We start from the raw sequence: 25897 nt of genomic DNA on the forward strand, positions 1-25897 counted from the left end.
TGCATCCAAACATTTAACATCTGACTGCTGCTGAGGTAAGATACTAATTATTGGGAGCAAGCAAGTAGAAATCAGGCTAGTGACTTGGTAGCCTTGCATTATATTTATTTTAAGTAAAATCCTTTATTTTTGTAGGATCGATGAACTTTTCCTGCATGTGCTAAGAGCACCTACAACCCAGAGTACCCATGCAGCATCACTTAATGGCTTCTGACACCCTATATGCAGTTTTGTTGTATTACATTTCAGAGCAGGCCCTGGGTTCAGGGGTGCAAATGGCACAGGGAGGTTAGAAGGTCAGCAGGGAGTCTGGGGTAATTGCAAGGAGGGAGTGTATAATTAGGGAACTTTGGGATCCATCAAAGGCAGGAGGTCATTTGGAGTGATGGCCTGGGTGCCTGGCTGAACATCTGATCGCATACAGGGATATTTCTTGCATCTTTAGAGTAATTTTTGAGATTTCATGCTTCATTTCACTTTTTTTCTTAAGTTCCATCTTTTTTACTTTTACTACATAAATCAGTTGCAGCTTCCTACAAACATAGGGAATGGGATCTGCTGAGGATATGCCTGGATGCATATAGACTAAAGACACCTTACGAATGATATGCAGACAGCAAAATCAAGGAGGTAAAACCCCAAATAGTTAAAAATAATTTAACTATAGAGAACATGTGACTTACGAGTTTAATGACAAATGCAAGCTAACACCAGTGAATGAAGTGTCTTATAAATGATGATAGGTCTGTTATTTTACCTAGAATGCACCTTCAATTACTAGCAGGACCCATCTAAAGAAAGGAGCTTTTTTTGGTTGGTTTTTTTTTTGGTTTCTTTTTCATGATCCATGAGTGAATGCTATAGGAACAGTTTGTTTAGTCTTTTGAGAAGCCTGGTACTTTTTCTCAGGGGTTAGGAGGATGTTGGCTGATGCTGAGGATAGTTAAAATAATTATTTGTGAGCTAGTGTTTTATGTGACTGCTGTGAGAGAGGAAAAGGAAAGAAAGAAGGAAAAAATACATTCTTTTGGGTGTCTGATGTCTCATGTGTAGACCAATTTCACATGCTCACTGACGGGCAAAAGTTAGGAGTGGAAAAAGACACATGAATCTCTTCTTGCATGGATTTGCCACCTGTCAGCTTCCTGCAGTCCAGGAAGGCAGGACCACTTTGTTCTAATGTAGCTTTGGACTGTGACAAGTTTTTTCTTCAGCAACTCAAGGAAGCCCTTTGGTAATGCTCCCTTACTGCACATCACACTTTCTCTTGTCTGGAGAATGGCAGGAGTATGAGCCTAAGTGTGGATCTTTGTAATCCTCAGTACAGGAGGTTGTGTTTTTTTTTTATTGATACGGGTCAGCAAATCACATTTCTGGGAGGTTTTGAAAACAGCTCTGTCTGCTGCTAAGAATGGGTAAAGTGGCTCCTTTTAAGGAAAAGTAAGCAGTCCTGGAATTTGTCTTAAAAAACTGATTTTTAATTGTTTGGTTAATAACCCTAACAATCCAAAGCCCAACAATTTGCTAGAAACTGCTGCTAGCGTAGCTAGCATCTAGTTTCTTGTGGAGATCTAGTGCAGGTAACAAACTCCGGATATCTGCTCCCTGGTTTTGTGGACCTTAGTACCAACAACCTCAATGAGTGAAACAACATTGTTTTTTCCAAGAAACTTCAACACTTGTAACTGGAAAATATGCTTGCCTTGATGTAATTTAATGCTTTAACTTCTAAGCTGTCACTTAAAAAATGTTGCTTTCTAAATCTGAAAGGCAGGATAGTTTCAGCATTCTGGTCACATTTATAATGCTATGAGCATCCATGAGGCACATACTAGATTTCATATTTTTTTTATCTTAATATACTGAGTCCATCATAAGCTAGTCCAACAATCTTATTAAAATGTCAAGTCAAGGCAATTGATTCTTGCTTGAGCGAGCAAAATCTTACTGCTACTGGCTGGATGATGTTAAGAACTTCTGGTTTCTCCTGTCCTACGTATATAAGGTATATAAGGTGAGACTCTGGCTCTGGATCTACAAGACAATTTAGACAAATTCAGCAAAAAGACAATTTAAGTTCCCCCTACAGCTGTTTTAAAAACCTGGAAACTTCTCCAGAGTGTTTTCCTCAGGCTCTTTGCATCTCAACTTTTCCTGGAAATATTTCCACAAGTGCCATACCTTCGCACATGGGCCAGCACAGATCAGCAAATACAGGCAGTAATTGCAGTTGTAAACTGAGAAGATATGTAGAGTTGTGGATTGTGCAGCTGAAGGTCTGTGACAGAAGATGTTTTATCAAAAGCAGTAGGACCTAAGTATGTGTCTACCTGTTCACCAGCAAAATTCTGCAGGAATTGTCCTCTGGATAATAGACTGGGTGTGCCTAACATTTTATATCAAGGGTGCTCAGCCACTGATGGCCTGCCTTCTGCCCATGCCGTGTGTCTAGTGGCCTTTCCTTGGTGGATACTTGGGCACATTCTTTGCCCATATGTTTGCCAAATAAATTGTTGTGATGGCTACAGCTTGCTGTCAACTGCTGCATTTATTGTTCGGATCTGTGTGACCCAGGTGAATTTGATGGTGGCTCTGGGCAGCCAAAGGAACTTTGATTTGCTTTTATCTGTGGATATATATGCACACACACATGTTCATTAAACTTTGAGGAAGTATACAGAAAGTTTTGTGTAGGGGAAGGCAGAGTACACAACATATGGCCCTTTGCTGTCACTAAGCTAAATTACTGGTGTGCAAATAAGTGTGTGGGGGGGAGGGTGGTTGTGTGTTTTCTTTTTTTGTCTGAACTTAATGCTTCCAATCCCAGGTGGCAGTGAACAGTTAGCTGTCATGGATCTCAGGAAACTTTGTACTCTTTGGGAATAGATAGGCTTCCCATACGAGATAGTGTATCTACAATAGCCTCTCAATTCTCATTCCGTTTCAGACATACCCTCATGTAGAAAATGGCAAGATTAAGGTAGCAAAACCAGACACTGAGAACAGTTAATACCTTCTGGGAATGCACATATTGACAGAAGTACTCAAGATAGCTTACTATGTGGCTGACTAAGGAGAAAATCTAACCATAGCTTGTGTGCTCTTGAGTGATAACTGCCTGTGATGGTGCCTGTGAGGTCAAAAGGAATGTATGGAGCTATTCATCTCCCAGTGAGAGAAAAAGGTGGTTCTGCATCTACTTAAAAACATCAAAACTAGGAGGTTCTCTTTAAACACAGATAAGTTGCAAATGTAAATTTGCTTGACATTTTCTGAGACAGGCAAGATGATATGATGGAGTTTCCTCCAAGATAAAGTGTACAGATCCCCTAGGTCTGTGTTCTGTCAGAATACTTAGCTTGATCATAGTTTAGGTGTTAAAACTAAATCCCCTAAAACTCAAAAATAAAAGCCAACAACCCACTCCCTCCCAAAGTGATCCCCAAACAAACAAGAAAATCCATTTATGTTTATATACATTTTGTTTTGCCAATTTCAACAGATATTGTGAGATAACTGCTTTTCTGTAATGGAATCTTAATGGAATCTCCATGTATACATCTATTTAAAAAGTTGTTATGTATATTTTTAGTTGACTCGTCTAGCTTGTTCACTTTGAATTGTATATAAGGTAAAAATAAATAAATAAAACACTCCTCTCTTTTCCTTCTACTTCAATGAATCTTGTTAACTTCCATGAACCAGTGCTCTTTCCAGGTGGCTCTAAGATATATTTTTTTTAATAATCTTGCAAGTTTTCTGCTATTTAGCCCCTCTGTTTTTGCTACAAATTTTATTGAGAAACTCCTGATTATTGGTAAAGTGTGGTCTAAACCTACAAATAGGTAAAATCCCTTTAAGCATTTACATGGAATTTAAATTTCAATCTGGAATTAAGAAATTTTATCTAACCAATTCTTAGGTGACTTTCAGACCAGTACACTTCCATCCATAGGTGAATGCCCCATCAGTTCTTTTAATGGTGTGATTGTAGTCAGCCCATGGAATCTTAACATCACGGAATTTGTGAGATGTAGTTAGATCCCTATAACAAACTTAAAGCATTTTATTCTCTAAGAAATTCAAAAGTAATGTTGCCTTCAATCACTTTTAAAAACATATTTTACCAGAAAACATTTGTTACTAGATATTTCTTCCCTGGTGCTTAGCTCATGTTATTATTTTTTATTTTCTTACTATTTTCTTATTTCTATTTTATTTGCTCTGATCTTAACACATCAGCTTGAACTGCTGTCTTTTATTGTGTTTCTAGCTGAATTTTCTTCTAGTAGGAATACTTTGTCCAGATGTTGGCAGCATACTATGTCCTGTAATACTTTTTTCTTTAATTAAGCAATGCTTCTTAAGTCTTTCATCATAAAATATTGTAACAGTGAAGCAGGAAGAAAAAGGGGGAGGGATTCTTACATGATTCATGAGCTTTGAATAAACAAAAGGGGAGGGATAGTAAAGGGGAAGAGAAAAATATGAAAGGAAGGGAGTTTGTAATTGACTGTTAAAGTGCTCATGCTGTAAACTACTTGCAGGTTTTTAAGTGAGTTAAGAAGCCATTCTTTAAGAACATGAGAAGTATTTGAGTGCAGGAGTGGAGCTTACCTGGGAGGGAGTCTGTCAGTTTAGAGTCAAGTTTTCCAGAGCTTTGGTTCTTTTAGAGTTTTTATGAAACGGTTCCAATTGTGCTGTCGAACATATTAATTCCTCATTTCTGAAATCTGCTATATATCCCTTATGTTTTCCATGTGTTCTGCAAACTTTATAGACAAAGATGTAATTTGTATATGGGCTTGTTACATTCTTTAACCATAATTTTGCTATATTTACTTGTATAACTCTTGCAGTAGAGTTAATATTGGTAGAGACTATACAGTTTTAAGACACTTAACCACTAAGTCATACCATATAGTGAGTAGCTGTGTTGATCCCTTGAACCTTGATTTAATCTAAAGTGTCTAAATCATCCATAATATTTTAAATCCAAAAAATAAATTGTCATTCTCATGTGGGTTTTCTCATAAATTTTCTCAAATCTATGCATATGCATAGTTCTGGGTAGCACTCCTTCTTTGGACCACTTATTTATGATGTGCAAGAGACTGTTTACAATTTTGTACTCTGAAGAGATCTTTTAAATGTACATTTATCTCTTTATCTGAAGAACAGAAATAGAATGTTTCAGTCAGATTTCTTGTTAGATGATTTGAGAGGCATCTGTAGATGATAAATAAATCCAGTTAATTTCTGATTTAATTTCCTGCAAATGCTTAGGCTCCTGTTTTAGCAGCCTGCCTCTGTACATCTAAGTGACTTTATTTCATTTTACCAAAAGTATTCTTCATTTGGATCTCACAGCTCTTTTCTTTGTGTGTCCAAGATGCTGCAATAGCTCCACTTATATCAGCAGAATCTGTCACCACATGAAGTATCACTTTCCTGACTGGAAAACTGTAAACAGAGAGTGTAACTGGTGACTGAATTTTTGTAGATGTGTTAGGAAAATGAGGAGCAAACCATGTGTTTTCATGGCGGATTTAGAGTATTGTAATGGGTGGCTACAAATTCAACATCTTTGGCTTTGAATGACAAATATCAAATACCTTTCTTAAGATGGAGCACTGCTTGCATTTCCTAAATTTTGCTCTTTCTCACATACAACATGGTGAATTCAGCTGAGACAGATGTGCAAAAATTTGTCATAGACTACTAGTAGGAGGCCTTAATAAGTACTCAGTGGTAGTAATTGCTTCTTTACATTGTTGCAGAAGAGAGAATTCATTGTAGAAAGAATGAAAGCTTTTTGCATTATAGATTTTTACTCAGCTATTTCTTCCGTATCTAAACAGGCCATTGGTCCTGGGATACTGTGTGAGAATCAGTGGGCCAAAGAGTGAGTAAAAGGAAGTTTGACAGCTTGACTCCATTTTTCTAAAATGGTTGTCCCAAGTATCTGTAAAGGTGGACTCTCAAGTCTTAAGGACATGATTGCACCATCTTGTGTTAATCTTTTGATTTAAAAAAGCTAAGAATGATTCTGAGGCCATGAATCATAATGTAGGATTCTGCCCTTCCAGCTGTCTGTCCTAACATTTTGGCCTGTAAATTTGCAATCTGTTATTGTGAAGTTTTGAAGTAAGGAGACTCAGTCAAAAACATTCATCTTCATGTCTGGGGGTTTTTATTTTTTTGGGGATTTGGTTTTTGGAGGCTTTTTTTTTTTTTTAAAGATTGAAATAATAGAAAAAGAATATAGCTTTGTTCTTGCAGTTAATATTCTCCAGTGGAAGTCTGATATTCTGGAAGTTTAGTTTAGAATGTAGTATGAACTCTTTCCTTATTAGTTCTGGGGTATTGTTCTTAGAATGGGTGTTGTAACTGAAACCATTCCTTTGTAAAATCTGAATGTCTGTTTGCTGGAAAAGCCCTTGAAGAAACAAACTCAGATTATCTGCTCCACCTGTTTGAAAGAATAGGAGGGAAGTAAAATGTGTTTGTGGGAAATAAAGCAGGAACAGTAAAGTTCTTGCTTAAATCTAGAAGAACTTACTTTAAATATCTATTATATGGAAATATGGGGTTTGGTATATCAGGAGAAAAGAATTAATTAGCATGTTAGTGCTGACAAATAGTATTCGGCCAGATTTATGATTTTTTTTTACTGGGACTTTAATAATATATATAATAAAACATAAATCTTAACAAGAATTGATGCTTTGTCCCTGAGTGACAGGCTGTTGTCTGTCCCTGTCATTTGCCCAAAAGACTATTAGACATTTAAGTTAGACATTTAATACTAACTGACAAGCTGTGGCATGTCTGTTTTCCTGAAGCCCTTTCCAGGCTGTTCTTGGTACGCTCGATCTGCTGTCCTCTACAAATTACATGCCCTGGAAACACTGGATGTGAGAAGGCTAAATTGAATGTATAAAGGATCTAGCATGAAGAGTACTTGTAAAGAATTTAAATGAAACTGAGGGAGAAAAGTGCTTCTGTGAGTTAAACAGTCTTGAAATGAAAATACTATTTAGATGTGCCTTTTTTCATTCTGCAGCAAAGTTAGTGCAGAGGATTCATCCACAATGTGTTGACAATAGCTCTAATAATGTTATGTATCAGGCCAGGTTGCAGATGGGCTTCAGGTCTGTGTCAGATTAACAGACTGTTATGGATTGACACCTGATATCTGCTTAGAAGGATCCCAAATTCAAGGGGAGATTATAATTCCAATACAATACCCTGGACACGAAAGTAGTCTGCAGCGTTTTTTTATAGACTTAGCAGGTTGTTTGAAAAAGCCCTGTTTTTGCTTCTGTTCTCATTTATCCTGCTCTGCCAGTCTCTCTATAACCCTGAGTTTCAAGGCTGACATGAACATTTAATCTCTTAAACCGTATTATGTAGATTATTGCTATTGTCTTATTGGTCAATTTTATGCCCTACTGGTAAAATATTTATCAGGATGCAGTCTACCTACTCACTTGATGTGCTTAATTGGCTGGAGCAAGGAAGTTGCTAAGAAGTTTGAAAATAATTTGATGAAATTCTTGCATGTTTTTTCCTCCTCACAGTCTCCTGAGGTGGAGTATTTAAGCCATAGGAAATTATGAATTCGGTTAGAAGTGCAGTGAGAAAGAGGAGTCTGCTTTAGGATTTCATAATTGAAAGGATTATGGGGCAGGGAGCTGGGGGAAAGTAGCTTAATTTTTGTTCTTTGTGTATGTGCCAGTGCTTTTGTTAGTAATCAAGTTACTGTGATTCCCATTACATAGTTACTCATGTGTGTCTGTGGTGGGGACAGGGGGTGTTTTGGGGGAATGAAGGAGAAAAGCATTTTAATGGTGTCAACTTAGAATTTCTGATGCTCCAGTCAAAAATCTTCAAAAAGAGTATTATGTTAACACTGTTTCTAATCTATGGGAAAAATGCAATTTTAGAGGAAGAATATTATATAAATTATGTTAAGGACAGAAGGCAACAAATCAGTCCAGAATATGGACGGCAGTCAAATTCTGAAGTTCTTGATGGCTTCTTCTCTACTTTGCAGAGGTCCCAACTGGTCCTGCTTGCTTATACCTAGTTTCTCTTTATTTTTGTGATCTCCTTTGTTTCGTAGCTCTTATAGTAATTACCTTTGATACATTGTCAGTATGCAAGTTACTGAGTTATTCTGGGGGGGCAAGTCCCTGAAAGCAAAATTCTCTTGCCCTACCTTCCAGGTTTCACTGGAGTTTACCCCATCTTGTGTGCATGTGTATGATCGTTAACCTCAAAATATCATAAAGAGCTTTTATTTCAGTGAGAATTATCTTTACATCAGTACTTTCAGTGGAAAATATTTCAATTACTTCTCATATTTTCAGATGGGCACCTTCAAGGCACATGATGGTGAATACATTTTAGAACCTCTGATGAGAGCGGATGGCGGTGAACATGAAGATGAACATAACAAACCACATCTTATATACAGGCATGATGAACTTAAAAAAGAGTATCAGAAATCTCATAAACCTTGTGAAGTTTCAGGTATAGTCATATTAAATTTCATTGTGCCTTTTTCAAATGTCAGATATTTTAAAAAAATAAAAGCAAGACTTTGTTTAATAAATAATTTTTCTCCAGAGTGTGCCATTAGAACCTACACATTTCTTTCACTTAGGTTTGTCAGCTGTTCCTTTTGTTTTGTGACAGTGACAAATTCCAAAGTAGGACAGAATGTGCATATAAAAAAAACCACATTATATTGGAAGAACTTTGGTGTGGATTTGCTTTAACACCAACATTGTCCCATGTGTAAACAGTAGATCCACAGGAGTTGTTGTGTATATTCACAAAAGACAATGAACTTACTGCAAGTCTAGCAGATAATAAATGACATCTGTCTTTTTTAATAATGGAAGTATTTAATATTACCCATTAATTTTTTGTAATCTGATCTTGTCCATGATTGTAAATGTTTGTCCTTATGATTATTAAAATAATCTTGAGGAATATCTATGTAAATGGTTAAAAATATAAAGATAAAAAAAGAAAAAAACTTACGTGACTAGTGATATTTATTTTGGAAAATTCTTGTAACATATTTAATACTTGAAAACATTATTTTGAGAATTCTGCTTTTCTGTAGATACTAAGACCAGAAAATAACCATTACATCAGGCAAATGTTCTTATTCCCATGCCTTTTTTCAAATGATAAATAATATGTACTGAACCAAATTAGAGGTCTTTCAGATTGTTTTGTCTTTTTTTCTTTAATCTAAAGTTAGTGTGACAAAAAGTCTTCAAGCATTCAAGAACATAGTCATTTTCTCCCTTTTCATCTTTTTGGAACAATTACAAAAGATTGTGAGCTAGGGCTTACTGTCTTTTTGGGGGGAGTGAAGTTGCAGAAATGTTTATGAAGAAAAGCTTTGTGTTTTTACATTTCTGTCCTTATGAATAAGAGATACATCTCCTTTAATGCTAGTCTTGCTTGGTTATTCGTATCCTTTCTTTGCAGAGGAACAACTATCACTACTTGGAATCATGAGGGTTTCTCTAGTAAGGGAACCTTAACAGTGGATATAGAGGAACATAGCATTCAATACATATTTTTAGTTTGATATTGGGCCATGATAATTCTAAAATTGTCTACCAAATCTTTTCTTCATTTTGTACTGTTTTCTTCTAAAAGAAATTTGCCAATAAAAAAAAAATTGTAACTCTGATACATGCCTTACTCAGGTCAGGATAGGATATTTACTGCATTTCCTCAGTCCATAAGTTCTGTTTCCTTAATACGTGGGAGTTTAACAGAATTTGCCAGAATATGTTTGGGTAAATCAGATAGCTGTTACTTACCCACTTGTTGATTTCTGGTGTTTGTAAACTGAATTAATTTGATTTTTTCTTGATTTGTTTGGTCCATAAATTTAAATCATGCTTTAAATATGTGTTATTTCCCATTTTGCCAATACTCTGGAATCTTAGACACCTTCTGTGTCTAGTAAATCTAGTAAAGACTGTGTACATGAAATTGCTTCAGCCAATTTTCTTCAGTGCATCCAACTCAATCAATCTGAACACATAAAGTGTATGTTGATACTCTTGAACTAGTTCCTTTTCAGAGCCAGTCCCTGCTCTCTCCCCTCATTATTGTTAATGCTAATGGTTTCACAATTTGTATAGCTTTATTTTGTGATTGATTTTTAAACAATTGCTCAGTAGAGTGCTTGCTGTTGTCTCTTCTGATTTTCTTTCTGGCCATATTGTACCCTAACTTTAAGGAAGACTGACTATGGATCTGTCAAAAGTAGCTTAAAGTTTACACATGAGGGATCTTCCCTTGAATAATGGAATGCATAGATTTAAATCCTCCCAAGCTGAGGGTGACAGAAGTGTGATCTCTGAATTCTTGGGTCAGTGCTGTAGTCACTAAGTCATCAGAATAAAATGATTCAGAGACATATCCTTTGGCTGCTACTGTTTAAGAGAGAAATCTAATTTCCAGAAAGACAGTGGATGTGTCTTCTGAAGGAGCTGGAGTGCCCAGTTAGCTGCTTAAGTTCTAGAGGGTAGTGAGAATTCAGATATGCTTCTCCATTATTTTTTATGTGAGCTAAGATGGCTCTGGTAAAGGCATCGGTTTTTCTGTATGAGGCATCAGAAGCCTCTGATGGCTGGACTGTACAGTGTGATTGGAAGTACTACAGTACTGAGTTTGGAGATATCTGAGTAGATTGTGTATTTCCTTTAGAGCCTAATTCTACATAATGAATATTTACAAAACTGTTGAAGAGGTCACTTAAGGTTTTTGATGTGTACTTGCTTCTGAAGTTAAACTCCATATTTATTTAAATATAATGTTATGTGAATTTGAAAGTTAGTAGGGACTTGAATTCAGGAGTTGGACCTAGTTTGTTTTTATTTGTTCTGCTCGTGCCAAAAGTTTGCATGTAAAAATGTGTTTTGTTTAGCTAACTTGTGTCCTTTGTTGTACTGACTAAGCTGTAGGGCTTATCTCCTTTCAGCCTTCCTGTTTGGATTATACTACATTCTAGGGACTGTGTTATATTGCTGTCTCTTAACTAATTTGTAACAAATAATCCATTTATGATAGAGCTGTTTAAAACTATACATCTCATTTGATGTTCCTATTACAGTCTTTTTAATTCTTGCACAGTTTCACTTGGAAATAAGATCATACATATAAGTTTTTCTATTTTGGGCATCCTTTTGCCTTTTTACTATTTAGCAACTGCATTCAACAGTAAATCTTTTTTTTTTTACTTTACAGAGAAAGAGTTGAAGAAGAGCACTTTATTACATCCAACCTTCAGCAGTTTAAATGAAGAGAGCAGCATTTTACAGAAGTCTCTCAATTTAGAGTATACTTTAAATAACCTCTCTGTAGAGGATGGTGGCAATCCACATTCCAGGAAAAAACGTTTTCTTTCCTATCCAAGATATGTAGAAGTGATGGTCACAGCTGACTCCAAAATGGTTCGTCACCATGGGCAGAATTTACAGCACTATGTACTAATATTGATGTCAATAGTAAGTAAGTTCTTAAGTATAAGGAATTTTAATTATTTCTGTTCAGTTGTTTTCTTTTCTGCAACTTTCCTGTCTTCTGGTTTGATCAAAATCTGTATAAGAAGAGATTACATAAACATGCATAAAAATTTGGGTCAAAATTTAAAAATATGTGTCTTTTCAGTTTAATGCAGTGCAGGGTGTGTCGGTGAAATGATGGGACCCATTTCCTGAATTTCTATTGCTTTAGAAGAATTCTTAAGCTTCAGGGACCAAAAAATTCAGATTAATTACAGCAGACAGATGTTAAAATGGCATTGTAAAAAAAAAAAAAAAAACAAAAAAAACCAAAGCATGGTTATAGTAATCCTAGTTTTTCAATTTTTCAAGAAACTTCAGATTTATATGGGTCAGTCTTTGAGTTGGCATCATTTATTTATGAACTTTATGTGGTAAATTCTTTCCTGAACCAAAAGTTACTACTTGTATTGATTCAGAATACAGTACAGTAAGCTCTAAAATCAAAAGTTTTACCATGACATCAGTTGAACCATCTGTTAGGAAAAGGCATGCTAACATATTCTGCCTTGTAATTATTTCTAGATTTCAGTCCTTGCATCTACTCAAGAAGATTAATTTATATGAAACTGCATCTAACTTGGGGGCTAGCAAATTAAAGCACCTATCATATAAGTATCTATAGAGACATCTGCTTTTTATATGGCTATTAACTTGACCAGTTACAGACATCTGCTTTTGGATGAACAGAATAGCACTCTAGTTTTCACAGTGATTAATTTGATTCATAGAAGTGCCCCATGCCGTTTAAGATGTTGTAGGACATCTGAGGTGGCCTCAGCTACTGCTTCACCAAGCTGTGTGGATCCTGTAAATCGTGTTGTATCTGCCTATAACCTATAGTGTGTGAAGGGACAGTTAGACAACTGAGCTGAATTCTGCTCGCTCTAATATCCACATCTCCAGCTAAAGACTGTAGAGGTGTTGCCATCTAATACACAGATGGTAGGCACCTAAATTTAGAGCATGAGAATTTAGAACATGGAGTTTCCTTTAATTATTTTGTAATAAAAATAATGTTAAGGGAGATTAGCATATATTTTTGTAAGTCTTCTGAAATTTTCTACTTATAGTGGTGTGAAAGTATGAAAGTTCATGTATTATCAGAAAAAATCCATACTGAAAGTTGTTTTCTCTCTTATAGTACAGACTCAAAACAATTGATCCCTAAGATACTATTTTATTATAGTTACTTCCTTTATTAAAGATGTGTACTAGGAAACAAAGTTAAGTAGTAAAGACATTACTTTAAAATAGAAGCTGTTTTTTAAAGAACTTTGCAATAAGATGAAATGGAACATTTATTTTATCTTTTTCATCAGGTCTTGTTGTGTTTATAGGTAATGTAATTCCTGATGGTATTTTTTAAGAAGACATTATTCCTGCATCTATAGATGTTGTACCGTCAAGTACTATTCCTTAGAATGCAATATTTGTCTTTTTACTTACACAATTGGACTTCTAGGTTAATAAGATAAGCATTGTATAATTGCCATTATAGAGAATCTATATATGAACTGTTTTTAAGATCTAGTATTTAACATACACTATATGTTCACTGTATTAGTGAAAGAATAACAGTTCTTTTCTAAAAAACTTGTCATTTCTTTCTTGTGCTTTTCTATCTGTACTGTAAAACTAGGGTTTTACACTAATTACTGGTTTTGGGTAATAGCATTCAATAAGCCACTACATCTTTAATGTCAGTTTAATATCTCTGAATACCACTGTAGGTGGTGTAGGTGGTAATACCTATTGCTTGCATCTGTTGGCAGCTCAATTCCACATATATATATATGCAGAAGGTTATCTTGAAACAGAAAATTCTTAATATATTATTTCTAGTTATTTTGAGCTTTTTTAAATGCAGATGTAAAAAATATAAATTCAGATCTTAATTTTCAAAGATTTTCTTTACAGTTTAGTTAATTCCATGCACTCTTCCTTCCTCCACTCCTATTTCCCCCACAGAATACATATCCCAGCTCATATCCCTTCTCCTTGAAGCATTTCAGCAATGGCTTTGAATCACAGAACAATTGGAAGTCATCTGATCCAACCCACTCCTGACATATATATGATTTTTCAAACAAATAATGTGTATGAATATACAGTCTTCAGTCACTTCTCCATAACAGTTATTTTTCAGTAAACTAGTAAAACAAAAGTGAAGAATAGGAAAACAAATGACTCCCATTTTTTTGCTATGTAATCTGCATTAGAATTTATCAGTATACTGGTGGGTTATTTCTTGACCCACAGCCTCTTAGAACCATTTTTAGCCTTATTTGATTGCCTGTAAAGGAAAGAAATGAAACCATTAAATTTTATCCTTTCTGCCGTTATACAGATAGCTTCAATTATTAACTTTTACTGGTACTTGTGTCTGGTCAAGCAACTTCTGTTATGGGAAATTGTCAGGTTGCTGGCATTTTAGAGTGAATCAAGCATCATACTTTACTCTTGTAATAATTCTGAAACTTTTAAGGTTATTCAATTCTGGCTTGGATTTTAAAGAAACCAAAAAAACTTTAAGCATATAAATCACATTACATTTTAATGAAACTTAGACATCAAGCTCCCAGAAGAACCTTTGAAATCCTGGCCCATTTTTCTTTTATTTTCTTTGAGGCTTTTTTTAGCATCAACAAAGCCACCAAAGTAAACTTACTGCTGTTTTATGAGTGGAAAATAAGAACTGAAATATACTGCTAAATATTTTTAGGGTTTTAAGTGTCTTGTCACTCATCCAATTCAACCTGAAAAGGCTTAGCTCTCAGCATGCAAGTAATCCCATTGAACTGGAACTGGAATGCATTTTCTCTTTCCTTTAAAACTGCATAAATGTTGGCAATATGAGTATTCACATTACTTACATTATATATTGGAAATACTCATTCTGAATGAAATATGTACTTCAAGATAGAAAGAATACCTTTGCCATAGGATTTTTTGAAAAGCTTTATTGTATTTCAACACAAAGAGTGGCATTATTTAATGTGAAATGACAAATAAAACAATAAGAATACTATAATTGCTTTACCTGCCCTGTTTCTTCTTGTTCCTCCAAGCATTGTATTGGCAGAGCAGGCAGTAAGCAACTGTTTTAACAGATTTAGTAACTGGAGGACGTTATGTTAGACTGTGTTCTGAAAGTTCAAAGCCCCAAGCATGAAGGCATGATCTTAGCAACTGAATTAATTCATTAAGACACTGGAGTTTGCTATAAAATTCAAAACCACCTGAAATTTGGTTCCATTTAATATTTTGAGTTACTGTCCTCATTTTCTGAATCAAGGACATGATTGACGTCTATTTAAGTACTGCTTGTATAGTTTGTTTGGTAGTAAAAAATCTACTTGGTCTGCTCTTAGTCTGCTTGCAGCAAAAATTTTGTAATCTTGCCTTTCTGAAAAGAAATCATGACATGTAAGACACCTGTGGTAGGAAAATGGTGGCCAGCTCAGACTGTGAACTCGGCTGGCTGCCTACTCATGTGAGTGCTAAAGTGGAGCATGGGAGGGTGGCAGCCATGCGGTCAAGGAGAGGATTGACACAGCATCAATTTAGATCATTTAACTGGCAGTGAGACTGTGAAACCATAAAGTGGTGTTATATCATGATAACACAGTACTATTATAATATGGTGTTAAAAGCTTGTGCTTTTGATTTTCATTAAGACAAAAACTTGAGTGAAGTTTTACACCTACCATCTTTTACTGATGTATGAAATGGAAAGTAGTGAGTAGTAGGTCTTAAAAGCAAAAGATTTTTCTAGTTAGAGTCTTGTTTATACTTTTATTTTCCATTGTCATCATCAGCATTGATCATGAAGTATTTTCTGTATGGAAGGACTGTGTACCAATGTACCCTATCTTTAAAACCAGACAAATTATTTTATCTTAATATATATGGAGTGAATTTAAAGACTGTTTTAATACTTTCTTTGAAGTTCATACTATACAATAGTTAGCAGTTCATCTTTCCAGAACATACTGGGACAACATAGATGCATTCTAGCTTTAAAAATATTTGGCATTACTGATTTTGCCTATAGCCATCATTTAAAAATAAGCAGTAGATCTAAATAGTTTGTAGGTTAATAATTTAATTTGTATGACTACCATCTGAAAGGCAATGAATATAGTTACATTCAAAAATTAGAGGTGAATATATTGTTCCTTGTATCTGTTCCTTAGAATCTCAGTGGTCTATTTTTCCCTATTCTCATTCAGATCATTGTATTAGTCTTAAAGCTACAAAAATGTTCAGTGCTTTTTATCTCTCATCTATCAGTAAAATCTAGAAGGCCATCACAAGGCATATTTTTCTTGGCATAAGCCAAGAAAATACCTTATTATGTTTCTTCTGTGTATATAAAACCCCATGATGTTGTGTATTTGGTGTGGTTAAAATGAAAGTGCGTATTTGTTTATGCACCAATGAATATACATAGCTGGAAACAATTATTTTCAAAGTATCTTTCATATAAATTCTCTGGGCTGGCCTTCTTACTTATCTTGACATATGGGTATCTGTAGGAGTATAAAAGCCTACTGTTTTAATTGTGACTCTCCTTGTATTGCAGCTCCAGGGTGCCTGTATATTAAATGTCATGATGATATCTCACTACATCTTGAGGCCTACCAACTAATACAGAAGTCTTAGTGTGCCCAAGAAGGCCAGTGGCATCCTGTCTTGTATGAGAAATGGTGTGGCCAGCAGCACCTGGGCAGGGGTTGTTCTCTTGTACTCAGCACTGGTGAGGTCACACCTTGAATGCTGTGGCCAGTTCTGGGCCCTTAACTCCAAGACTGAGGTCCTGGAGCATGGCCAGAGAAAGGCAACAAGTCTGATGAAGGGTCTGTAGCACAAGTCATATGAGGAGTGGCTGAGGGAGCTGGGAGTATTTAACCTGGAAAAAAGGATGGTTGGGCGAACCTTACCACTGTGTACATCTACCTGTCAGGAGACTGTAGTGAGTTTGGGGTCAGTTTTGTCTCCCAAGTAACAAGTGAAAGACCAGAGAAAATTGTTTCAAGCTGCACCAGGAAGGTTTAGAAAAAATTATATCATGGTGAGGGTTGTGAAGCATTGTAACAGGCTGCCCTGGGTAGCAGAGGAGTCACCATCCCTGGAGGTAAGCAAAAAGATGTGCATATATGGTGCTTAGGGCTTGGTTTTCATAGTGGACTTGGCAGCGTTTGGTTGAACTCAATGATTTTAAGCGTCTTTTCCTCCCTAAGTGATTCTATTTTGCAATATGTAGACAGGCACATAGTTGCCTGTCTTTATACTTCACTGCTGTTAGTACTATTTACTACTATTTTTGTCTAGGTGGTGGTTGTTGTTGATTAGATTTTCAATGATTAGACTTGTCTGTATGACTTTCCCTTCAGTAGTAATCATTCAAGGGGCCTTCCTAAGGTGAAGTCTTGGTACTGTTCAGTTATGACAAAGGACTTGCTTTAAACTGCCTGGGTCTCATCTCATATAATAAAAATAGGAACAAGGAGAATAAGGAGACCTGCTGGCAAGCAACACTCATGTGTTTCTCTGAGTAGTTTCTAACAGCTAGAGAAGCCTGTCTGTGGCTGTGTCTTGTGAAATGATCATTAAGGTAGTTTATTTTAGATTCTGAAAGATAGGATACATTGACATTGTGCTATACGTGATTTAATATGATCTAACCGTGGTACATATTTTCATTGAAGAGTTTTAGATGGTGATGATCATGACTGTTACTATCTTCTGAGTTATTACAATATTAAAGGGATATCTTTACACCCATCTCTGTTACAAGTTAGAGGTAAGACAGAACACAGGCATTCCTGATAGAGTGTTCTCAGCTGGCAACTAAGCCCCACATAGCCACTTGCTCACTCCCCCACCACCAGGATCAGGGAGAGAATCAGAAGGGTAAAAGCTAGAAACTTGTGGGTTGAGATAATGACAGTTTAATTAATTCAATGCTTCCTATGGTCTCCAGAAGAGCAGGGCCCCATCACATGTAATGGTTACTGGGGAAGACAAACCCCATCACTCCAAATGTTCCCCTCTCCCTCCTCCTTCCCCGCACTGTATACACTGAGCATGATGTCACACGGTCTGGAATCTCCCTGTGGTCAGTTTGGGTCACCTGTCCTGGCTGTGTCTCCTCCAAACCCCCCAGGCACCCCCAGTCTCCTCCCCAGAGTGGCAGTTCAAAGAGCAGGGAAGTCCTTGGCTCTGTGTAAGCCCTGCTCAGCAATAACAAAAACATCTCTATATTATCAACTCTGAGTTTAGCATAAATCTAAAACATAGCCCCATACCTGCTACTATGAAGATAATTAGTTCTACCCTAGCCACAACAACACGAAAGGCAACTCAGCCTTTAAAATTGCTATATTCTTTCCTTTTGCCTCCACTAAAGCACTCCACTAGGTCACATGTGGATCCTCTACTTGGTTAACTTGGGGAATAGTAGAATGAACAGGACTTCGGTCAGAGAGCAGTAGATGACCTAAAACTTACAGGGGGAATAAAAATGGTAAGTCTGAGGCATAGGTATACTTGTGCATGTTTTCATGAGAACTCTTTGCTCCCATTAGGCAGCAAACTTGTGGAAGCCAGTTTTGTACAGAAATGCACATGCAACAGAATAGCAGTAGCACCAAAAGAAATAGCACGGCTCTTTCGCTGAAACAGTAACTGTTCATGTATGTCATAACTTCAGACAAGTTTTGAGTCTTATGACATATATGATAGAATCAGTATGACACTGGAAATGGTGAAGGAGAAATCTCCCTGATCTTGGATATTTTACATGCTTTCAGCACTACAGTGATACATAAGAGATTTTGAAGCCTGCAGAAGACATACAAACTATGAAGTGATACTGTGTTTCTTTCAGGGGATATTCGTGTTTTCTTGGTACCATGGTTGTGTGTAACAAAAGAGGAAAGAAAAAGAGGTCATGTGATACAATGTTTAGGGGGGAAAAAAGGAAGGAAAAAAGGAGCTGAACAAGATCTATCCAATTAGATTTGGATGTTTCATTTACTTACCTTCCAGCCTCTAGGTGTACTTGCTTGATTATGAGCACCTTTTCTGAATAGGGTATTTTTCACTATTCATAGTCACGCTTTAATGGACAGTTGCAACAGCACTGTCAAAAGAAACTAAACTTTGTGACCGAGTTGCTTCCAGTCAACTGACAGCCACATCTGTTTGACTTAATCTTTCAAAATTCCATGAAAATGAAAGCTATGATCCTTCCACTAAAGTGCAACTAGTTTAATTTTTTTTTTTTTTTTTTCTTTCCCATTCTTTGTTGCTGTACTCCAGTGTGGAGACTGGTTTTAAGAGTTTGAAAAATCTCTTGAAACTAATTTTGCTTTATCTTGGCTACTACCTCCTGCTTCTCTGAAGCCTGTATTTAGATCACTGTAAAGCAAGTAGATCTGGAAATTGTAAAGAAATGGTGTATTCTATTAAATTCCTATGCCATTTCATCATCATTTTTCATGAATGCTTCCAATAAGAGATGATTGAAGGGGGGTATCCTTAGAATGCAGGAGCAGGGAGTACTTACCTCTTAAATTTTTTTAACTAAAAAAAAGAATCTTATATTCCAGATCTTTGATAGTTCCCTGCATCATTATATCATCTCAAGTCTCAAAGAATTATTTTAGTCTGCCTAGTTCCTTAGGTAAATCTTCAAGTTTGATTTGTGGTTATCGGTTTCCAGGATTTTTCTCTTCACTTGTGTTCAACCATGCTGAGAATACATACTGAACTTTGCTGGTAAGGCTATCTTGTTATCAGCATCCAGTCTTGCTCTTTGATCTTATGAAAGCAGTGGTAATAACTAAATGTTTGGAGGTCATGAAAATGTTCATGAGGCAAAGGATCCATAGTTCGACTCAAACATAGGGTTAATGAGAGCAGTGTTATTTTACATTTAGCATTAACTTACTTTCTCTCATAATGGAAACAGGTATGTTTCAGATTTTGGCAGGAACTGCTGACCTCTGGCATCTATATCACATTATTTCAGGCCTCAGCTATTCTCCAGAGAGATAACCAGTACATAATTCAGATGGTGCATAGATACAGTGTTGAAAGTCCTGTAACAGATTCTCTTCAGGCATGCAATGAGATACTTTTCTCTCATATGCTTAGTCTAATGCATCTCTGAGGTATGAGTAACTACTTTTGTGTTTTGAAGATACACTTTTGCTCAAGTATTTTAAATGGACGTCGGGTCAACAGGCAGGAAGGAGGACACTTGACTCTGTTTTGTGTTGGTTTTTTGCCTTCTCTGTGTTTCTAGATTTTGTTAGCAGGATAACCTTGACAGAAAGCACAGCAGTAAAAGATTGTTTTTCAAGGAACTATTGATTTATATGGGGAACTTCCATCAACTATAATACAAGTACTACTACAACCATGAACAAGAACTGCTAAGTTTTAGTTACAAGAAGGTTCGAGCCTCAACTCCTTTCCTGGATAATTCCAATCACCCAGGAGCAGAAATTACTATGGGAGAGGAGGCATTTGGGAAACTTAAGACTAATTTTGCACTGAAGGTTGAAAGTCACAGTTCAGGCACTCTGGCATCCCTTGGTGTTAGCTGAACCTAGTTAACTCTCCCATTCAGTTCTCAATCCCTTTGCCAGTTCTACCTGATATACATAGCCTTAGAGTGCTGGAAAACTCATGTATTAGTTTTTGTGGGTTGTGTCGCTATCTCAGATGACCTGCATGTTCTTTACTTGACAGCCAGTGAAATGCATCTGGTGCCTGAGTTTCAGAGCTTTCTGTTCCAAAACTGGCCAGTAAGTTTTGGAAAGATTTGGATTTGTTGCATGGACTGTTAAATGGATAAGGAATTGACTGGATGGCCAGTCCAAAGAGTTATCATCAATGGCTCAATGTCCAAACAGAAACCAGTAATGAGTGGTGTCACTCAAGGGTCCATATTGGAATCAACACTTTTTAATATCTTCATCAGTGTCACTGAGAGCGTAATTGTGTGCACCCTCAGCAAGTTTTCAGATGACACCAAGTTCCACTGAGCTGAATTCAGTTGAGTTGCTTGAGGGAAGGGATGCCATCCAGGGTGACCTTGAGAGGCTTGAGGAGTGGGCCTGTGTGAATCTCATAAAGGCCTACAAGGCCAAGTACAACAAGAAGGTGAAAGAAGTTTGTGTTAATGCTATATGCATGTAATTGTTTATACTGTAACAAATTCTTAGTTGTAAGTGCCTCTTGTATCAGTTTAAATGGTATTAGAATCACTCCTTGGAACAAGTGCCTTCCCATCCTTGGAATAAGCCAAAGATTCTCACAGATCTAATTTCAGATTCCTCTCTGACATGATTTTGGAGTGCCATATGAACCATATTCTGTTTCTTCTTTGCTGAAGAGAAATAAAACTTGAAAGAGCTGGGCTGGAATTAACCTGCCTTAACTTCATACATCTGAAAATTAGACATGTTGTCTCCTTCCATAGAAAAGGGATGAAGAAATTAAATACCTGCTCTTCCTGTCTTGTATGAAAATATATGTTTAAATACATATCTCTAGATAGTCATGTCTACAGAACAGTTCATCCCTTCTCTTTCTTAACTGACCACTGATGGAATTTACTCTCTGTTAGTTACATGAGTTGAGATGGATGTGATAATTGTTCCTACAGTTCCTACAGGAATATGCTTTGACTGTGGGAAGGATAAATATCCGGAATTATCCTTTCTAAGTTTATCAAAGTGGATCTCAAAGTATAAGGACACATTATGAACTTGATTGTGGTAATTTTGATATAAGAAAAATATTTATCCCACTCAAGTTCTGCTTAAATTGTGCTTGAACAGTTCAGACACCTTTTGTAAAGGCTTCTGAGTTGTCCATGCCCGGTGGATTTAGCACTTCAGTGAGTATTTGAGAGATGTTTCTTATTCCCACCTAAGAGTAATCGGGTACTTGCTGGTTAGTAACCAAGAAAGGAGTCCATATAGAAAGGAGCAAACAATAGCTGTACTGCTCTGAAATGTGTTCTCCACATGTGTTCTGAAGCTCTGGCTCCTCCCCTGCTTTTATTGAATCCTCTACTTCCAGCTTGTTTGTCAACAAAGGAATGAAGGACAGTGCAGCATACTGTGTTCTCTCCAGTTTAGAGAAAGGTGGTGCATGAGTTGGGAGCTAAAATTCTGCCAGTTCTAAGTTTTAGCAGTATTACTTGATTGCAGGTAAATGGAATTTATATACTGTAAGGCTGTGGTTTGAGCACAAAGTGATTTGAGCCAGTCAGAAGACTTCTGAAATAAGTCTGTTCTTCTTCCTCTTTCCACCTGTCAGCACTTGTGTTGGAGACTGCACCAGAAATGAAAGCATATTGACCAGTATAATATCATTAAAAAATAAGAATTTTGCAGATGGATCAGTTCCTTGATCACTTTTGATTCCTTGCAGCCTTAGCACAAGCTTGAAGGGAGGAAAGGCAGTACTTCTATGTTTGATGGCAACTCTTGTTTACAATAGGCTATCATTTGCCTGCTGCTTTAAGCCAAAATTCACATAGATGAGATATCTGAAGCTGTTACTTGGAATGTAAAACCTTTTTCTGCTTTTATGAAAAATAACTTTGAAGATAGTTCACTTTGGTGTATGGAATCGACTCATGGTTTTTACTGTCTGCAAGAGTATATATGAAAGTGACTGTTGGATATATCAATACAAATTGTATGAATGCGGAAAGATACCTTTGTATGTGTCATGCATTTTAAATAATTTCACAACTGAGTCCAGCTTCCATTAAAAGCAAGGTGAAAATGTACTTGTTCAAAATTGCTTTTTAAAACTCTTTAATATTTCAGGTATTGATTCTACAAATCATCCATATAAAACAGCTTATGCCTCACAGTCACAATAGCATTACTTTTTTCCTTTCTTTGATATTTTATCAATAAACTCTATAACAAGTGTACTTTTTACATTAGGATTTCAACATGGTGTCTGTTTGGAAATGAATATGGAATTGAAGCTGTTTGGGTATAAAAAACTGAGAAATTCTCTTTTTTTGTCACCATATCCTTGGCTATAAGGCACAGTTGAATGCCTGAGATACCTTGAGTGTCTTGGATCTTTGTTTCATTAAAAAGGATAGTTTACCAGGTGAGTTTAGTACTCTAATCTTCTTTTTTTCTCTTCAGGTTGCAGCAATCTATAAAGATGCAACTATTGGGAATCTTATAAATATAGTTATTGTCAAATTAATAGTAATTCACAATGAACAGGTAAGAAAAAAATATTTAAAAGATTTTATTTTTATATAAGAAACAAAACGCATGAACTTGCATTGTAATTAAAAAGTTCAATTTTTTTTAGTTTAAATATAAAATTTTTTCTTAAACTATGAAATTTTGTTTTAAAATAGGAAACAGTATGTCACATACAAGATTAAGTTCAGGGCCTGTATTTAATGGCTCTATTTTCCTCTCTCTGTATTAGCATGTCCAGTTGACCTATACTGAAGTAAATCAGATAGTATATGGAAGCTTGGATTAATGGATTTCATATTTATTTATCATAAACGTATTGTCACTATATTTTTCTAATATTTAACATATGGTAAATGCTCACATACATTGTTTAGAATAATGGGTTCTTATGACTGATGACTTGTAGCTAAATTTAGATCTGACTCTTCAAACAAATCTGCTGAGGGAATTCTTATGTCTTGTCCTGCTGACTTTCTTTCCATGCTCAAGTCATTATTTTGCAGATTAGCAGCACAAATGACAATGCAGTAAGTGCAAGTGCATTAATATTAAAGCCCTTCTTTGATGTTCTTGGCCATTTCTTACTTAGGAAGGACCAGCTATCACTTTTAATGCAGCTACCACTCTTCGTAATTTTTGCGTATGGCAGCAAGCACAAAACACTTTGGATGATACTCACCCTTCTCATCATGATACTGCTGTTCTCATCACTAGGTACAGTATCTAAAATAGCCACAATTACTCAGCTAGGTGAGACAAATGGTTCAGTTTTTTTTTTTACAATGTAATATTTTAGGCATTCCACTGACATTGTTCATGGATAAGTAACACTATATTGCCCTTACAAAACACTGATTATCAGTATGTGAGCAATTAGTCTGACATTGCTATGTTGATAGATAAGCATCTGATGATCCTGCCATTGAAGATGATATAAATTGATCAGACCTGAAAGTGTTGCAAGGAAATTAAATCTTTAGCTATAGTACATGTATGTGATAGGGGGGGGGGAGTATTGTACAGGATAGAGTCAGCTGAAGGATGCAGTGACAGGTAGTCCTGATGTAATCAGAACTATTAAAAGCTTAAAATAAAAAGCATATAAATATTGGTATGTTTTCTTCCTGTACACCAATCACCTCAGTGAGGGTTCTGATATTAATCTATTGGAATAGTCTCTTTTTCACTCTTCTTTTTTACTAGAAAAGTTTTCAAGTTTCAAGTATACTGCAATCTGCATGTTTTTCAGCATAATTTCATACTTAGTCTTGCATTGTAGAGAAAGAGCATAATAATTTTTTATTCTTTGCGTGCTAGATTAAAAGCAGTACTGTGGGCTTAGCCTGGTGAATTTAAATTACTTCTTTCACTAGAATACAAATTGTTTGAATGGCCTGTAACATTAAAAACAGAAAGTTTTTAATTAAGAGAATCAGATTTGCAATTGCTGTAACTAGTATAACAGCAGTGATATACTTTAAAAATATTCTCTTATATGTTGTAATGATTTGAAATAAATCTTTTTTTTCAAGGGAAGATATCTGCAGAGCTAGAGAGAAGTGTGATACTCTTGGTGAGTTACTCTTTTTTCATCAATATGATTTTATATATAAGAATATCAGTCTGAAGAGAAAAATCTGTTAGCAATAAGTCAGAAAATAGATACAAAATTCAAGCTACACAGACAAAAAAAATGGTTTCACATTTCTTATTGCTATTCTCTCTTGGCATGTACTTTGCTGCCAGGTGGTTGTTCGTTCTGTGTAAATTTGTTGCTTGAGGCATGACTTTTGACTTAAGTGCCATAGCATTCACTGTAATGCATGGCAAAACATGAAAATTCATTCTCTTAAGCTTTTATATAAGGATTCAATTTTGCAGGTTTAGCAGAGCTAGGTACAATGTGTGACCCACTACGCAGTTGTTCTGTAAGTGAAGAAAACGGATTGAGTGCTGCTTTTACTATAGCACATGAGCTTGGACATGTGTAAGTACCTATTTCCTGGCAGGTAATTTTTTTTTATTTATATTTTTTATTTTATTTCCTTTTAAATACGACCAATTTTCAGCAGTGGGCTTTGCGTTTCTAAGAGGGTGCAGTCTGATATGTCTTTTTTGAAGAGTCATTATTTTTGTCCCTTGCATCAAGCCAGGTAAAGAAATTGTGAATTTTATAACTTGGTTGATATCCTGAATTTTAGAAAAAACTGTCCAAAGAGATGAATTCTGTCCTTTTGTCATATGAGCTGGTTGGGACACTGGGACATACCCTAGGTAGTGCAACATAGTCCTGTTAACTCTAAGTGTATTCTAGCCCTGTTAGGAATTTACCTTTAAGAAAAACAATGTAACACAGAAATATTCTTCCTTGTGTTTGATCCTTTCAGAATACAGTAGAGTAACACAAAGAGAAATACTTTACACTGAAAAATAAGAGGAGATGACAGCATTTTATTTTATGAAGCATACCTCATCAGTGATGGCAGAAAGGTGCTATACTCTAGCTCCATGAGCATGACTCAGTGTAGGTAACGACAACGTTACAGAGCTCAGTAGTTACCTTGTTCTTTTTCATGTGCCTGCAAGTCCACTTATACACACTATTTGTCTTGGTGCTTGAACTGAGATAGTAAAATAAGATGATATGTTAGTTGCATCAAGTATGAAACTGATGTGGTCTGCAGTTTTTGTTACTGAGTGTTAAGAGTTATGATGTGAGTATCGGGGTTGTATGTTGTGGACGGACCAGCCATGGCTTGTGTATTCAGTTGATGAGATGGGTTGTTCCTTTAAAGTGGCAGACTCCTAAAACACTGGATTTTTTTCTGGTAAGCTAAAAGATTATGTTAATTGTAAAATTCTTCATCCATCAGTATCCATCACTACGTAACTAGGAGCATTTGAATAAGGGGATAATTGTATAGGGCATTTTAAGGATACCTATTGCCAAAATGTCAGATAGATGTATTAAGTGAGTCCCATTAAATTTTAAGTCATTTTCAAACTCAGAACTCAAGCATTTGC

General features: G+C 36.0%; 1 protein-coding gene across 1 annotated transcript in view; it reads left to right on the forward strand.

The window, feature by feature from the left end:
* LOC131573649 (A disintegrin and metalloproteinase with thrombospondin motifs 20-like) overlaps positions 1-25897 on the forward strand; it is an 84314-nt gene that overhangs the window by 3232 nt on the left and 55185 nt on the right. The window contains exons 3-8 of the mRNA XM_058827802.1: positions 8376-8538; positions 11290-11549; positions 22805-22888; positions 23463-23587; positions 24406-24446; positions 24755-24860. Coding sequence (XP_058683785.1) covers positions 8376-8538; positions 11290-11549; positions 22805-22888; positions 23463-23587; positions 24406-24446; positions 24755-24860 — 779 coding nt within the window. The remainder of the gene's footprint in view (positions 1-8375; positions 8539-11289; positions 11550-22804; positions 22889-23462; positions 23588-24405; positions 24447-24754; positions 24861-25897) is intronic.

The sequence above is a fragment of the Poecile atricapillus genome, chromosome Z (genome assembly GCF_030490865.1).
Source record: "Poecile atricapillus isolate bPoeAtr1 chromosome Z, bPoeAtr1.hap1, whole genome shotgun sequence".
In the NCBI taxonomy this organism is placed as follows: Eukaryota; Metazoa; Chordata; class Aves; order Passeriformes; family Paridae; genus Poecile; species Poecile atricapillus.